Source organism: Oikopleura dioica, chromosome PAR, assembly GCF_907165135.1.
Source record: "Oikopleura dioica chromosome PAR, OKI2018_I68_1.0, whole genome shotgun sequence".
NCBI lineage: Eukaryota > Metazoa > Chordata > Appendicularia > Copelata > Oikopleuridae > Oikopleura > Oikopleura dioica.
This window is the reverse complement of record NC_137293.1, coordinates 10812315-10828449: the sequence shown is the minus strand read 5'-3', so window position 1 is coordinate 10828449 and position 16135 is coordinate 10812315. Positions and strand designations below refer to the sequence as shown.

General features: G+C 40.2%; 4 protein-coding genes and 1 long non-coding RNA gene across 5 annotated transcripts in view; 3 read left to right on the top strand and 2 right to left on the bottom strand.

The window, feature by feature from the left end:
• LOC145706051 (uncharacterized) overlaps window positions 1-16135 on the top strand; it is a 93624-nt gene that overhangs the window by 45619 nt on the left and 31870 nt on the right. The gene's annotated exons all lie outside the window — the stretch shown is intronic.
• Window positions 4481-6689, top strand: LOC145702648 (uncharacterized). Its single transcript, XM_081779898.1, has 4 exons — window positions 4481-5153; window positions 5616-5836; window positions 5949-6131; window positions 6296-6689. Exons 1-4 carry the CDS (start codon window positions 5017-5019, stop codon window positions 6610-6612), a joined length of 858 nt encoding a protein of 285 aa, XP_081636024.1. The 5' UTR covers window positions 4481-5016; the 3' UTR covers window positions 6613-6689.
• On the bottom strand, window positions 7482-8507 carry LOC145706072 (uncharacterized). Its single transcript, XR_014134650.1, has 3 exons — window positions 8444-8507; window positions 7605-8368; window positions 7482-7564 (listed from the first exon to the last, which is right to left on the bottom strand). It is a non-coding gene; the product is annotated as an uncharacterized LOC145706072 (long non-coding RNA).
• LOC145703844 (rho guanine nucleotide exchange factor 9-like) lies at window positions 10935-12814 on the top strand. Its single transcript, XM_081781241.1, has 3 exons — window positions 10935-11029; window positions 11075-11859; window positions 11900-12814. The coding sequence occupies exons 2-3, from the start codon at window positions 11647-11649 to the stop codon at window positions 12254-12256; spliced, it is 570 nt and encodes a 189-aa protein (XP_081637367.1). The 5' UTR covers window positions 10935-11029; window positions 11075-11646; the 3' UTR covers window positions 12257-12814.
• Window positions 12517-14589, bottom strand: LOC145703842 (M-phase inducer phosphatase 1-like). Its single transcript, XM_081781240.1, has 9 exons — window positions 14472-14589; window positions 14192-14364; window positions 13758-14023; window positions 13563-13711; window positions 13435-13517; window positions 13235-13387; window positions 13101-13186; window positions 12862-13058; window positions 12517-12819 (listed from the first exon to the last, which is right to left on the bottom strand). The coding sequence occupies exons 2-9, from the start codon at window positions 14283-14285 to the stop codon at window positions 12795-12797; spliced, it is 1053 nt and encodes a 350-aa protein (XP_081637366.1). The 5' UTR covers window positions 14286-14364; window positions 14472-14589; the 3' UTR covers window positions 12517-12794.

Here is a 16135-nt window from a genome sequence, read left to right as displayed (position 1 = left end):
AAAAAGTGAGTGGGTAAAAAGTCTAATTGAAAATGAAGCGATTGCCGGTGAAATAAACAACATCTATTACTTTATGCCAAGAATAGAACATCTAGACATTAATCTACCGTCTCATCAAACGCTTTACACAAAAATAGGCTTGCCTACTCAAACTTGGCTCGATAAAAATTTTGCCAACGACAATAAGCGCGACACTTTGATCATTGTTGATGATCAGTGATCAAAATGTCTCGACAGCGAAACTGTAGAATATTTACTAACTTATGCACGTAGGCATTTGGGTGTTTCAATGATTTTTATCGGACAGAATTTCTATGAAAAAGGAAAAAAAGCCATTACTCTGCGGTAAGTTTTAATTGCCTTTTAGAAAATTATATTTTTTTAGAAATTGTATGCAAGTCTTTGTTGTCTTTACCAATAATACAGACATCAGCACCAATCCAACTGTAGCTGCAAAAACTGGACACAAAGAGGGCTACGAGGCCGCAGAGGAATTGTTCAACGAAAGACAAGTTCCCCGTTTTAGATATGAAGTATTCCGAAAAGACATCACCTCTATGAATCAACCAAGAACCTTGACTAATCTCTTTGGCGAAATAGAGCAACTTGGCGAATTTATATGGGTCTTTGGACATGTTCTGTAACTAAAACTGTACAAGCTCAATAAAACCAAAAACAAAAATAGAAATTCTAGAACTCGTTGTTTTGATTTATGAAAGAAATTTTATTTGCAGCTCAAGATGGGAATATACAGGTTTCTTGGCGCAAATAGTTTACTGTTCGTATTCACTTGTCCAGCCTCGGCCTTTGATAATTATACTGCGGCCGCTCTTTGTTCGAATGTGCACGATTACTCTTTGCGCGTGTAAATCGTGCCAAAGAAAATCTCGTTCCTTCTCCAAAAGACCTTGAAGCCGGAAGATCTCTTTTTCTACGGCTCGCCTTTCTTGAGTAGACAGCCCCTTGCAGATTTCATCGAATCCACACGCAAGGCCAAGTTGATCATTATCTAAAAAATGTGAGTAAATTTTCAATTGCAAAAACGTACCGAAAATGTCAAACTTTGGCGTGGGCTTTTTTTTAAGAAGCTGGGGCATCTTGGAAAAGAATCCCTTCTTTTTTGTTTTTTCCCCGCATTCCTCGGCAGCTGCTCTTTGCGGCGCAGGGGTAGATGATTGAGCATTGAACTCTTCCGATGGAACTTCTTGAATTTCTTCATTGTCCCGAGCTCGAGCCTGCTCAACGTCTTCATCGCCGCCAAGCGCAAGGAGCTTGGCGATTCTAAGCTGAGATGCCGCAGCCCTCAAGGCCTTTTGAATTCTTCGATTCCGAGCAGATCGCTAGTTGAAAATTGTTAACAAGCCCCGCACTAAAAACCTACCGTGATAACCATTTAGCCGCTGTTCAGTTGAAGACCAGTAAACTGAGCATCCGGAATAAAATTGCTCTCAAAAACACACCCATTCTAGAAAATAATTATTCACTTTTTGAGTCTGCTCAACAACAGCGCCAGTAATCAGTCACAGTCGAGCAGATCGCTCGGTATAAAACCACAACCAGAACCCTTTGGAAATTACGACAAACTCGAATCATGGAAATAGAGTTAGAGCCACAGATTGACCAATTTTTGGAAAAATACAGTAAATTTTTTACCGCCACCATTGATGGCGAAATTGTTCGCAAAAATCCCGCATACCGAGAAATAGACTATGTCCCTTTCTCCATAACAAAACATTTTCCCGAGCGCGCTAAAATTTTGAGAAGCGTCCAGGAAAAATTTCAAAAACCCTTTGGTAAAATTTTTAAATTGAGTATAGTACTAAAAATCTTTTAGCATTTATACATACAATTGTGAGCAGAAACGAGGAATATATGAAAATGCTAACCAGTTTGAATGAAACCCCCGTCTATCCAAACTCGATTGATTTTGATTCTGCCGAATGGATCGAAGCCAATCCAGGAAAAAAAAGATTTGTTGGAAAATCAGAGTCAATCATTTATGAAAGTGCTTTTCCAAACAAAAAAAAGAACTCCCTACGACTGCGACTTTAGAGACATTCCACTCGCCTTTCCCAACGATGCTCTCTACAACGAAGCTGAAAAAGATCCTCTCTACAAAGACTTTAAAAACGAACGCTACCTCAACCGAGCCTCTTTAGTTTGCGTGTTAATCGGTATCATGACAATTTTAAAGTCATATGCCCTTAATCCGTAAAAAGCCCGGCAACTTTGCTACGAAAGCTGCATTCGAAGTCAACGCGCTTTGATGATTCTCAAAGACGAAGCAGCCGACTTTGCAATTGCTGACCTTAATCGCCGCTGGAAGGAGAAAATTCAACTCATTAAAAAATCAGGTAAAAGTATCATCATAACACAAGTATAACAATAATCTAGTGGTGCCCAAATGGAGTGAAACAATTGAAAACTGGCATTTTGGCATGAGCTTTGGGGTAAATTAAAAAGATAAAAAACTTTATTTAAAAAATAGAAATTAACAAGCGAAATTTTTTCTTCGGAAGAGAGTGGAGAAGAAATAGATTCATTATCAATAACTTCCCATATGCTTGGGATGAAAAAGAAGCGAACCGAAGAATTCACCATACCGTCAGGCCAGAATGCACCTCTCCAAAAGCAATTAGAAGAAAAACCGATGCGAAGAAAGCGCCCAGAAAAAAGAAAGCCCGAAGAGCAAAGCCCCAAAATCCACCCTTTACAATGCGGCTCAGGAGTGAAACTCGGCGTTACCAAAGACAACTCAGAAGCAAAACAAGGTTGGTTAGGATTTCACAAAATTAAGTTCAAGCCGGGTTATAAGATCCCAAAGAGTAGAAAAATACTAGTCAACTCAACTTCGGCGCAATCAGGAACTCGGATTTTAAGCCTAAATTTTCACGCTAAAAATCGGCATTAAATCCGGGTAAAGATACAAAAAATGCCGCCACCTGCAATTCTTCAAAATAATGAAAACTTTGCATGATCAACCTTTTACTCTATAATCACTTTCCTTGCTTATAAAAATTGCAATAAAATCAATGTTTGGTTCAAATTTTTGGACTCTTTATTTTGCAAGAGACACAAGCAAGAGTTTATCGCTCGTCACAGATTTCAAGAAACTTGGAGCCATATTTTGAAGCGGAGTCTTCAATTTGCAAGGATGACAAAGTCCACTTGCTGCTCACTCGACTGACAATACAGTCTCGAGTTCCAGTTGTCGACTCGGCAGTGGAAAAGCAGAGACCCATTTCAATCAGTCTAAAAAGAACAAGTTTGCTTTCTCTGTAAAAAGAAATATCTCAATAGCAGAAACAGAAAAGTAAAGCAAAAAGGAAAAATAGCAAAGAGGAAAAACAGCTGCGCCAATCAGAGTGGCGCAATATTCAAAATTGGTTTGTTGTGACCACATGATCAACTCTTTTGAGTTATCTTACAGTCGATGTTAGCGTGTATCTCGTTTTTCAGTCTAGCTTTGGTCCGAGATTCGAACGCTAGACCTCTAGCTCTGCGGCGTAACACATTACCCCTGCACCGCATCAGGGTAATGACTCCTGTTTTGAAATCCCATAAATATAAAAACAACTTGAAATTTGCTGCTTTTTTTCTGCATGAAAATTTAAGAAACGAAATAAACATGTCACGTTTCTATTAAAATGATGCAAATATCAAAAAGTAAAGATCTAAAATTTACTGGAATTTTCAAAAGCTGAAAAAAACAACTCCAACGTAAACACCATAACGCTTATTTTTATTTGAGAGAAACTACTTGATGATTTTGAATAAAAATTTGTAAAAATGAGGCAAAACACTCGATCGCTTGATGAATGATATTACCAGGGACTAAAAACCATAACGCAAATGAAAATTTAATAATAGCTACAAAATATGGAAAACTTACCTATGCCATAATGAAACAGAATCTTTTTTATTTATGTAGTCTACGAACCGATTTTGGTGCGAAAAAGTAGAAACCATAACTCGAATGCGAACTGATCAATACACACTCGTCTCAACACAGAGCCAAATTGCTCAAATGAAACAAGAATTTTTTTTGAATTCTTCTTTTCTTGCAGAGATAAAATGAATCAATAACTTAGCACGTATAGTAATAAAAAGTTCGGTCATTATATAACATAAACTACCATAGAAACAAAAAACTAAAACTACTTGATTGCCATCACGTGACCAATTTTCGATTCTGGCGTTTATGAATATTTAATAAATCAGCTTTGGTGTATCTTTTTGAAAAAATATGTCAGATGTAAATTTTATAAAGTACACAAAACTACAAAACAGTTTTTTTCTTTATTTTATTTACTGGAGACAAATATCTGAAGAACGATGATTAATATGAGAGCATTTTAAATCTGAAGTCAGCGCAAAGCTAGAATATTTAATGAACAAGGAGCGCAGCCAATCAGCGTCAAGCAGAGAACTTTAGACCCGTGTTATCCCTTATACTACTCGCGCTCGATTTTTTTCTTGCCTTCCGCACAAATACACAGTCCGGTGGCGCTTGAGTCGCTCGCGTGCCCAAGCCTCTCAGTTTACCCAAAAGCGAACGCGTTTCTAATTCGCCCTTTTTAATTTTCTTTTCATAGAGCCAAATCAGAAAAGCGCAAATCAACGAAGAAGAATTGGAGAGTAGAAAAGGAAGATCGAAGACCAAGGAAACATCAAATAACCACCGTTGTTATATTTTACGATCGGAGTACTTTTTTTCCCAGGCGGCGATAGCAGAAGAGCTAAGGCGCCGTCCAAATCACATAACGAGCCAGAGAAAATTTGAAAGAAGACTGATTTACGCACAGAAAATCGACAAACAAAGGCGTTAATAATCGAAAAAGAAAAAGTTACTTCACGGAAGACTTGCCCGAAAAGCGCACAAAAGGGACCGGATCGAGGTGATATTTGGCCGGAAGACTTCAGCTGTAGCGAAGAGAGCGACCGACTTAGATAGAGAAAATCACAAAGAGAGAGAGCTTGAAAGAAGAACCACAAAAACCTAGAGACACATCGAAAATGCGAGGTTTATTTCTTCTTAGCGTCGTCCAAGCAGGAGGATTTTTCGACAGTATTTCAAACTGGGGACAGCCTCAAATTCCCGACCAGTTGAACCCCTACAAACCGAAGATCGACAAATTGGAAAATGATCTCAAGTAAGTCCAAGGCTCGAAGTCAACCCTTCCTCGCCCCATTTATTTCCATCTATTTGAAGAACATAAATAACCAAAATAGATCGAGCAAATAGAATTAATTCAGTGGCCTCTTCTCGGGGAAACCAAGCTTGACTGGTATTATTGAGACAAATAGTCCTTTTCTGACAGATTTAAATAACTTCGCTGACAAGGAAGGAAGCTTGTTGGCAGTTTTTTCGGCGATAAATTATTTGTGTTTTATCACAATAACGTTATCGCCGCGGTACTCTATACAATGGTACTTGACCCGTCAGCTACAGTTAAGATTTATAGAGCTTGGTTTCTACTAGCAACCTTGGCAGAGTTGATAATTCCTAAATTGGTTAATCATTCTTGACGCAATTAAGTTTTGGGACGAGTGTGACTATTTTATGGCATAATTACGTCCAGTTGGCATTTTCTCAATTTCATAAAACCTTTCAGTCGCTGGTGCATGTACGGTACTGGCTACGATCCCCGCGAGCACTTGAAAAAGTACCGCCAGCTCTTTTCCCAGAACAACGTCGGAATCGACCCAAAAACCGTCCCAACAGATTGCTCGAAGATCCAGCAAATTGTGCTTCCAGAAAATCACGCATTTTCCGCTTACGGGCGGCCTGGCCCATCATCCCGCTACAGTGAACCAACGCCAGACCGACACACAGGTGAGAAATTTCACAAATTTTCAAAATTCGGCAAACTTGGCTGGAAAATGAAGCAGGTGTCAATTCTCGCACCGCAAAAAAAGAAGTACAAATATGAAAATGTGCATTTTAGGATTCACGCCTCCTCATATCGACTTTCCCGATGACTTTGAACCGGAAGAAGACCCGAGCGAGGACTCAGAAACCGATGACGACTCCCCTAAACGGACAAAAGCACGAGGGACGTCTGGAAATACGATCATGGGGATCTCAGCACTTGTAGTTCTCCTGATCTGCGTCACTATCATAGCTTGCAGTAAGTACACATAACATTGTTTGACTTTTCTGCCACACTTAGCAACAGTAATTCTGCTTGCCAAATGCCCTCTCGATTTCAAGTACGCGGCCATAAGCTGCTGCTTTATTAAAAAATACAAATTCGGTCGTAAATTTGAGCATCATTTAAAATCATCGTTATAGTCTGCTACAAAGCTGGCAACTGTGTTATGTGCAACAACATCAACTGCTTTGGAGCGAATCAACTCAAAGTCGCCAAAGATAGCGAAGCTCTCACTCCCCTTCCTTCTCGCCAAGCTTCATACGTCCAAACACCTCCTCAGCCAGCTCCTCGCTCGTTGAGCAACGTCTATTCTCCTCCACCCTCGTACCACCAAAGTGCACCGAGCCTTGCGCATGCGAATACACCACTTCTCAACTCGAGGGATTCAATGGAAAAGGCTCCGATGGCTGGCGGATCGAATTGGGGCGCTCCGGAAAAATCCGAACCTGGCTGGTAGAAAATCTTAATTCTATTTTCACCTGTACATTAAAAACTGAAGCACTACCAAATATTCAAAATAAAAAAAATAAAGGAAAATCTACCGGGTTGATAAATTACTCCCGCCGACCACTTAATTTATTCACAATTGGCCGCAATGTAACATAAAGAGCCAAACTGACGACCCTTGTGGTTGGCTTCTGACCGTCTCCCAGCTCTTAGATGAACACGTCCGATCATTAGTCAAGGGGCAGGCCTCAACGGCTGGAGCGCTCCCAGGAGGTTTTTTCTCAGCAGAACGAGATGTTCTGCCGAGGACCCTCAATTAGTATTGAAATGAGACTCATTTAGAATTGATAGGAATTAACTCTTTTTATTGGTATAAAATTCTATAAAAACACTGACAAAAGAAAACTAGGAAATGAGAAAAAGAACAGCCACTAAAATCTGTGAAATAAAATTGGTTAAAGCGGAACATACAGTAAAATTTCTTGTTCCAACGCACTTATCGTATTGATCCGGAAGCTCGCAAAATTTTCTGCATTCAGATTCGTAAAAAATCGTCGTCGTTCTTAGGACAATCGTTTTGTTGAGAAACTGCACCAGTTTGCCTTGAAAACCACCGTTATTTGCGCAATTTACAACCCTTGTTTTATTTGTCAATCCCCGCATCGTACCTAACGATGCGACATATTCATCGGCAGTAGGCTTGATCATATTGGCAGGGAGCAAATAACCGTATTCGCCGTCGTCTGGCAGCTTGATTGTGAAAGCTTGGTCGAAGCCGCCGTGTTTGAGCGCCCAAACGTCTAAATTTTAACTTATGTGACGTTATCACTGACAACAGTATCAGCTTTTGTATCAAAAACAAAACGAAGTGTGATGTACCTGCAGATCCAGGGTTGGCAAGGACATCGACAGGGCCGTAACTGACGTTGAAAACAGAGCTATTTACCCCGTGAGCCATTAAACTGATAAAAGCTAGTTTATTTATGATAAATTTATTCTTACCCAGAAATAACCTTCATAGTTGTTTTCCGAAATTCCGCATCTTCCTCACTAATAACGATTTTTTATGTGTTTTAGAAGCATTTTTATTGACATTTAACCGCTTTCTTTCGGTGCATTTATTTTTCTTCTTTCTGTTTGAGCAGTTCAAATCCTTGACAAGCGATGGAAAAGTAATTGCGTTGCCAAAAGATTGATAGCTTATGAATGTGTTCTTTTGTCCGAGCTGTTGGAGGTAGTTACGCTCGGCAGCTGTCTCGGCCTCGCTGAAACCTCGTCGAGCGTAACTTGGGCAATCATCAGTTCCCGTGAAGGTCGAATTGTCCGCCTATTCATTGCTACTCTATGTTAAATAAATCTTTAAAACGATGAATATTTTATTGTTTCCCAAATTTCCCATTTTAAATTCTTCAGAGCGAAAATTTGGTTTTAACATATTTTAGGAAATATATACGGACGTAACAAAACTGTCCTTCTGAGTCTTGTAAAAGAGATTCGCTTTGTATAAAAATCTCATTTCGCGCTTTACATATTTATTCTCGCCATTGATGTAGCCGTTCATAATTTGTATTGAGATCGATGCCCGTGCAGTTGCTATTGTACCGTGACTGTTTCATGTTTCTCCTCCAAAATCGGTCTGACTCCTCATGATCGGGTGTGGTTTTCAAGTATCCATCGGCATTTAGCAGAGGCACAATGGACCAGGAAGCGACCGAGCGCCAGTCAGAGCGAACCGTGAGAAGGTCCTCGATCAGACGAAGACAAAACTAAGAGCCTGTTGGAGCGTGGTACTCGGAAATTGCGCAGATTATTCGTCTGATACTGTAACTACGAACTCTTACCGCTGTGGAGATCCAGTCACTTCCGTAAATTCCGCACTGAATATAAATCAATGGCAAATCGTTCTTTATAAACTCGACAGCGTGAATAGGTTCTCCAAGATACGTAAAACCAATAATCTTGAGCGCTTCTTCATCTCTCCTGTCAATCTCCTCCATAATGAGTTTGAAATTATCGTAGCAGTTGTATTTTTCCAGACTCAGGTCAGTCCGGTTAGAATGGCAGGTCCAAGTTCGTTGGCTATCCATAGTTGGCTTTACCATCGTGATTTTGTAGGTGTATGAGATGTTGTATCTTTCGAGAAGAATGGACAACGCAAAACCATGCTCTCTTTTGACCGTGATTTCAAGGTGTTTTGCTTATATTGAGGTCTCGAAAAGCTCTGATTAGTTATTTCAAGCATTTATTTTTCAAGTCCTTTATTTGATTTTGAAATAGATACTTGTAGTCGAGTCTTGAGGCAATTTTCCTACTGTGTTTTTGTAGATCTCGATGTCTATCAATAAATAAGGAAGCAATAATCTCATCATACCTTCTGTTATGGTAAATTCTACATATTGCTGCTGTTCTGCAATGGCAAGCCCTATCAGCAGGGACACACATGTCCAAAATTTCATCTCTCGGGTCTAACACGAGTGTTTCCGCTTTATTATAAAAGGTAAGCCGCCCCGTCCAACCAAGATTCAATTTGAGGATGATACAAAGTAACGAAGTCATACGGCAAAACCGCAAAATATAAACTATCAATTTGTCTTCTAGGAAGAAATTGAAATTACCGGCGCTTATGGAGTTTTTAATAAGTTGAAACTATGCGGTAACAAGAATTTTTCTATCGAGGCTCAACCGTGTGAGCACTTGATCAATTTAAACTTTTTAAAAAGCCACTAATGAAAGTCTGATACTCGTGTGCCTCATTTACAGCGCCAAAAATATACCTAAATATCCACTAATGAAAATTAAATTGATCGTCTTATATAACCTTTGAGTCTACGAAATCCTAAGCAGACAACTTGTGCAAGTTGATAATGAGAGCTAACCGACATTGTCTTAATTTGGTTAATCAAGTTCGTTAAGTTGAGCTGGCCGCTAATGAGGCCGTAAACGAGTAAGCCGTTCAATTCGAACTAATTGAAAGATCACTATTCAGCGAATACTGCATTAGAAAAACCGAAGGTTAGTTACTCTGCCAACAATGGGGAGCTATTAACATCGATAATTTAGTTAAAATTAGATTTTACATAGAAGTAAGTAATCAAACACATGGAAGGAAACTTAAAGGCCGTTTATAAAGAATGTTAGATATAAAATTTTTACGTTGTTTTCGGCAAAAATGAACAATCTATTGAATTATTTTGACTTGAGTTTTGCATTTTATTCATCCTTTTTATCAAAAATCATCGAATCCGACATCTAAAAACTTGACTCAGAGTCTTTTATTCTAAGATATGAATTGTGACATGCGTTTTCACGCCACCGTTACAATTGAACTAGTCTCGCGCCATTCTAAGCGTTCTAGTCGTTACTTAATTTTAATTGAATCTACCCATTTGACAGGATTCTGACTCGGCCTCGTTCGCCCTGATCCCAGGTAAACCAAAAAACTCGATTTCTATTCAAATCTGATTATATCTTCAATTTGATAACAGTAGATTCGATGCAAAGACGGTTTACAACGGTCCGTCATCGCGCGGTGATTCTTTGCGGGTGGCGGCTTGCTCCTCCGCCACGGAATTAAGGTGATGAAGCAGGTGGCGGTGGAAACACCACCCGTGAATCGCGCACGGCGGCGCTGTCCGATTTACCGATACGCGCTCTGCGGATTCTACAGACGAGCTCACACTCAGAACAGCTGGTGAAGTAGACGAAGCGCTGGATTGCAGATTTACTAAGTAAGCATTTTATATAAAAAGAGAAATGTAGAGAAAATCGAAGGTATACTCAAGAGTCTTGAGTCAAGACTATTCTAGGTCAATGATACGTTTTTGATGGTTTATTAAATTAAAAGTTGATTCTTTTTGACATCATTTGATATATCTAAAATGTTTGTTTCAACATAAAAGGTTTATGATAAACCGTTTATCTCTATCTTGTTTCTATCAACCTTGTTTGAAACACGTGTGTAAAACGATAAGAGATAAACAAACGCTCTAAACAGCATCATAAGTATCATATTTATTTTCATTTCGCAAACAAAATGTCATTACTAAAATCCCTTTTTTACCAAGAGAGAAAATGGCCGACTCGGATTCTGACTATGCATCAGATCACTCTGATGTGAAGGAACGGGTTCCATAATTACAGAAGTCTCGCTTTTTGCATGAGAACTGGATGAATTAGTGAAACTCAAAGTAGCTTTACTGCAGATGCATTTACCGCCACGATGCCATCAATTCTGATGAGCTAGCGCTAAATGTTGGAGGAATGGCTTTGCAATAACAATCGATTTTGTCTTTTTTAGCTTTTTTATCAAATTTTTCTTTGCAAAACCTCGAAAGATATGGTAAGAGTGATCGATTCCGCCGACCATGATTGGTGGTGGGGAGAATGTAACAACCGAGAAGGCTGGTTTAGTACTGCATTTGTTCGCGGTAAGAAAACCTGCCTTTGAAAATTTTCTGCAACATTTGTTTCAGTAGTAGAAGAATCGAGCCACCCTTTGGATTTGTACAAAGCGGTCAAAACACAGAGTGCTCAAACGGCAAATCCCTACGACAGCAGATTCCAGCGTAAAAAATTAAAATTATCGACGAGTTGCTTGCAAATGAGACGGAATACGTTTCATCGCTCTCCCACGTTTGCGATCAGTACATGACCGCAGTGATTGGGAGCAAGTTGTTCACTAATGAACAAGTGACGAAAATCTTTGGTAACATAAAATCTTTGTATGAATTTCACTTGATCTTTCACCGGAAATTACGGCGCATGGTGACTGCATCTGTCCAGTGCTCGGTACACGAGCTGGTCAACCTTTTCCAATCCTATTTTAAACACTTCTACCTGTACAAAGCATATTGCACAAAATTTGACGAGAGTGCAAAATATTTGCAAAAGCTCTACGCCAGTAGCCCGATCCACGCTGAAGTCCTCAACAAGTGCAGATCAAAGGACAAGACGATGGTGCATCTGCCCCTGTCAAGTAAAGAGCTCACAAAGTGACAATTTTATGATTACTTGAAGCTTTTTTGCCAAATTAAACTGACATTCTATGAGCTATAACTACAGTTACTTATTGTGTCCAGTGCAGCGAATCTGTAAGTATCCTCTGCAAATAGAGGCTTTAGCTAAAATATGCGAGGATGACTCGACAAAAGCGACAGTGGCCAATTTGGCCGCAAGATTCAAGGGACTACTTGATGAAATCAACGAAGAGAAGAAATCAAACGAAGTCTTCCTTGAAATCGATACTTGGCAAAATAAGGTTCGACCAACTTTTTCTATGAAAATGAGCCCAATCTTAGGTCCACCAATGGACAGGCCCTTCTCTCAAGCACACTTCGTCAGAACTGGTATTTTACTCAGAAGGCATTTTGTATCAATCAGCAGTACGAGAATCCGTCATGCTTTACCTTTTCGACAACCAGCTCGTTTTCTGCGCTAGGACGGGTGATGGCGGGCTCAAGCTCAAAAATCGCTTCGACCTAGCACGGACGACGTTCTCTTGCGAAAATGGTCTCTTTAGAATTTATGAAAAGCAGGACGGACTTAAAAGCTGTGCGCTAATGCAGGTGTATATCAAGAACAAGAAAGATAGAGAGAAGTGGCAGTATTTGCTCAAGTTGGAGATTGGATTCGCGAAGATAAAGGAATGGTTTTGAAACTCAGAAAACTTTCCAAACGTGAGCAGTTATAAATCATCAAAAAGCACGAATTCGAAAAAGTATCAGAAAATTTGTATCAATCGACAAGCTCATCGAAGAAATCCGGCAATTTAAGTTTAGCAGCGGAAATCTGCAAATTCATTCGCCAGTGTAACAAAGACCTGAAGATTCATTTGAAGAAGCACAAGTAAAGTTGGACATTTCCAATTTAAAACCTCGTGTAAATAAAGCAAAACCTCATTCTGTATAAAAATGAACGTTGATTTAAGTTTGTGCAACATTACACAACTTTATTTTCTTTTAAAAGTTGGTGACAACGAGTAAAAACTTCGAATATATAGCCTGTACAGAAGGAGCGAGTTTTCTCGTTCAAAATTGTACAATCTGTTTCAGCTGAACTTGATCTGGCGCCCACCGAAGCCGTCGCCAACGGGAGCAGTTTTGCATTTTCTTCTGAAATGTTTGAGATCATCTGCGTATTCCTTGTCTAGCATAGGCGTGTATTTATTTGGCTCCAAATACTGCTCCTTGTTTGTTATTTTCTTACAGAAGTAAAATGCCTAAAGAAACTTCAATCGATAAAGTCATATTGGAAATATTACCTTATAACCCCCTTGAGGACATAAATCTCCGGGTAGTCCAATTTTGGATATCGGTTTTTGGCTCGATCGCGTTTTCGCAGGTGCTTCATCATTGACGGTGCTCGCTCAGAGCTAAACTCGCAGTGGAAAACTAAGATTTTCTTTTTTGAGCCTTCTTCCACTGGAGGCGTGTTTTCGCCGAAAAAGGCTTCATTAATCTAGATGGGAATATGAGTTGAAATCAAGGAAGACTGACTGACCATATCTTTTGTGAACAAATTTCTGGCGCCTTTGATGTGGCCGCCATTGAACTCGTATGGATAGCGTGCGTCGATCACCTCGTAGTCTGAAAGGTTAATAAACGTGTCGAAAGGGTTTTCCCAGCTACCCATACCTATAGAAAATTTTTCATCTAACAGGTTTGCCATTGTCTCGGTAGAAATGTAGCGGAGGTCGGAGTGTTTCCCAACGGTCGTAAGCGGCAAGGCAAGTTGATCGCCTGGCATGTTTTGGTTATCCATCAGTGGATTGAGTGCTTCTGCTGATGCTGAAAATGGAACGTGTCCCGATTCGCCATGAAAATGATCAATTTACCTGTGGGAATTTGGTGCTCGCCAAGCGAATTTGTCCGCATTCTGATTTCACGGAAGGCCGGAGAACAAAGGCTCATCGTTCGTCTGAGAAAATATAGATGATTTATCGCCGTCAAGAAAGTCACTTACTGTGGGCGTACAGATATCGGCGAGCTGGACGTATTGTCCAAGGGAAGGGCACTTTTTCTTCGAAGAATGTTTCTTCCAGTCGGTCTTTTTATGATCGGCGCTGACATTAGCGAGTCCATTCCTGCATCATCAGTAGAACACAAATTATCCTTTTGATTTCCGTTAGCATCGTAAATTAGAAGACACGAGTTTCACCTCTTTCAGGATGTAATCATCGGGCGTAGTAGGGCGATTTAACGGGCGCAGAGGACTCGACGTCCGCTTCTTCCGAATCGCCAAACGATCGTTAAACGTCGACCGTCGTTTTCTGATGACGAGGAAGCCGTGGCGTTTCAGGCCGACTGTTGGCGAACTACCAGCGGGCGGCTCTATGGGCTCAGTGTTCGAGTTCTCCGCAGAACGCAGTGCCAGTGGGGACATGAAGGGGGACGATGGGGAACGGCTTCGCGCTCCAGCTGGGCCTAAAGAAAGGAGTAAATTTTAATGAAATTTTGAATCACGCGTCATCAAGAAGACAAAGAAGTCAACTTTTTATAATCCTTATTGAATGAGCTTTTTGATATAAAAGTTTTTATTAAAAACTGTTGTTTTCGAAAAGCGACCTTTTCCCGCAGGTGAAATTTACTCACTATCAACGTCCATCGCATCGAAAACATCGTCGGTTGAGGTGTCCGAGACGTTTGAGAGCTGCAGCCGTTTAGCCACAGGGGTCAGCGTGATCATTCTTTTTCGTCTATCTCTTCGATTTTCTTGCTTGTTCGAGGTTTTAGTACATTCGTTGTTACAGAGGGTGAATGGGGGACTAAATGGGGGTAAAAATGGATAAATGAATGTTCCGAAAAAAGGGACTTTAGAGAACTAAAGATGTTTTTCAGTTGCAAAAATAATAACCAAAGCAATCTAGAATACCTGTTAGAAGCGTTGAAGGAAGGAAAGAGTAGGTAATTCTCTGTCGCGTGGCTGGTTATAAATTGTTTCTCGACTGGATGTAGGGAAATATTTTGCGCGCAGATCAACGCGGGCAGGGGTGAGGGCGCTCGGGAAGAGACCCCTTTACGGAAGCCGATTGGACAAGGTGCGCGTCAAAGTGCGCAATTTTAAACGCGCGCAGCTCGCACAAAAGTCAATGAACCTTGGCCCTGGGCGGAGGTACCTCGTCCGAAAAGGGGATTACCGACCTTGACACTTATTTTGATCCTAATTAACGTGCGCGATGTCAAAATGTCGATCAATTTCCAAGTATTACGTGGCAATAATACTTAAACTATCCCTGTCTGTAGTAACCTCTAGTAAGAGCCACCTGAAAAATAAGCCTACTCTAATTGAACAATTTTATTATTCGTAAGTTGTTGTAAGACGGTAGCAGTATGACGGTAGCATCTTCAAAACAATCGTCCCAAAGCAGTCTTTTATTTACACGAAACTATCAATTCACCATCCAATGTAAGATTTTAAAATTTAGACAGAGATAGAGGGTTCCATCTGTTCTGTGTTGAACACAAATAAGCCCTTTTAACTTCCCAAAATCAACAAAAATAAAGCTTGCTGTGGCAGCATGGTTATGCACGTGATTGCCTCTTCAAAGACGAGTTCCATCAATTTTTCAAAAGTACAAACCAGTTGATAATTACCTTCATATCTTCATTCGAGGAAAGCAATTTCAAGGGAACAATAGAATTCGAAAGTGATTATCATCTGAGAGCAGTAAATTGGAAAGTTCTTTGATTTCAAACTATCAAAAAGCTCGTAAAATTTCGCTGAGGCCTCGTTTCCGCCATTGTTTTCAGCCCTTTATTTCCATCAACTTCCCAGATGTCGATAAGGCGGCAATTGCGCGATATTCAAACAGCGCAAATTCGCAGTCCAACAAAAGTGGGCTAAGTACTCCAAGAAGCCCGTAAGAAACATCTGTCCGAAAGGATGAGGACTCAGCTCTCGTCTTGCAATTGATTTTCGAGGCAAAGACGCGATTTCCGTGATCGATTTACGATCGACGAAAGTATCAACTTTGGAGAAGGTTTTGTGTTTCCTCCATCTGCCCTTGCACAGTACGAAGTATTTTGCAACGGATGCATTAATTGGATGCGCACCAATTTGATTGTCCTTTCCAGCGCGAAGGAAATGTTTTCTTATTTATAAAACTTTCATTCTAGGTCAGCTTATCCAGCTGTAGCGAAAGTAAAATATTCTTGAGCCGCGTGTTTCCAGGTCAGGTACTCAACCTGATTCTCATCTTTGAGGTGGATGCAACAAAATATCTGATTTTTTGTTATCAGTTTTGAAAAATACTTTGCTGTTTCCGGAAATTGTTAAAAATCAGGCGGAGGTACCTGCGGATGTTCTCTGTGAAATTTATGCTCGCATTTCGAGAGCTCTTTTGGGAGACCGATGACTAGGTTCGTGAGGACTAGGTTCGTGTGACTAGGTTCGTGGGTGCCATGTTGGAAAAAATGGTTCGTGTGACTAGGTTCGTGAAATTTGGATTTTATATGCATTTTTTGTATCTTCACCATTTTGGGGCAGTAAGGGAAATGGGTTGATGACTAGGTTCGTGTGACTAAGTTCGTGAAATT

Excerpts from the sequence above, each read along its gene's own strand:
- LOC145702648 (XM_081779898.1), top strand. The coding sequence starts at position 5,017 with ATGCGAGGTTTATTTCTTCTTAGCGTCGTCCAAGCAGGAGGATTTTTC. Across the intron at positions 5,154-5,615 it reads AAATTGGAAAATGATCTCAA|TCGCTGGTGCATGTACGGTA; the intron begins GTAAGTCCAAGG and ends AAAACCTTTCAG. Across the intron at positions 5,837-5,948 it reads AACGCCAGACCGACACACAG|GATTCACGCCTCCTCATATC; the intron begins GTGAGAAATTTC and ends TGTGCATTTTAG.
- LOC145703842 (XM_081781240.1), bottom strand. The coding sequence starts at position 14,285 with ATGATCACGCTGACCCCTGTGGCTAAACGGCTGCAGCTCTCAAACGTC. Across the intron at positions 13,388-13,434 it reads CGAGCACCAAATTCCCACAG|CATCAGCAGAAGCACTCAAT; the intron begins GTAAATTGATCA and ends TTCCATTTTCAG. Across the intron at positions 13,059-13,100 it reads ATTTGTTCACAAAAGATATG|ATTAATGAAGCCTTTTTCGG; the intron begins GTCAGTCAGTCT and ends ATTCCCATCTAG.
- LOC145703844 (XM_081781241.1), top strand. The coding sequence starts at position 11,647 with ATGAGCTATAACTACAGTTACTTATTGTGTCCAGTGCAGCGAATCTGT. Across the intron at positions 11,860-11,899 it reads TCGATACTTGGCAAAATAAG|GTCCACCAATGGACAGGCCC; the intron begins GTTCGACCAACT and ends GCCCAATCTTAG.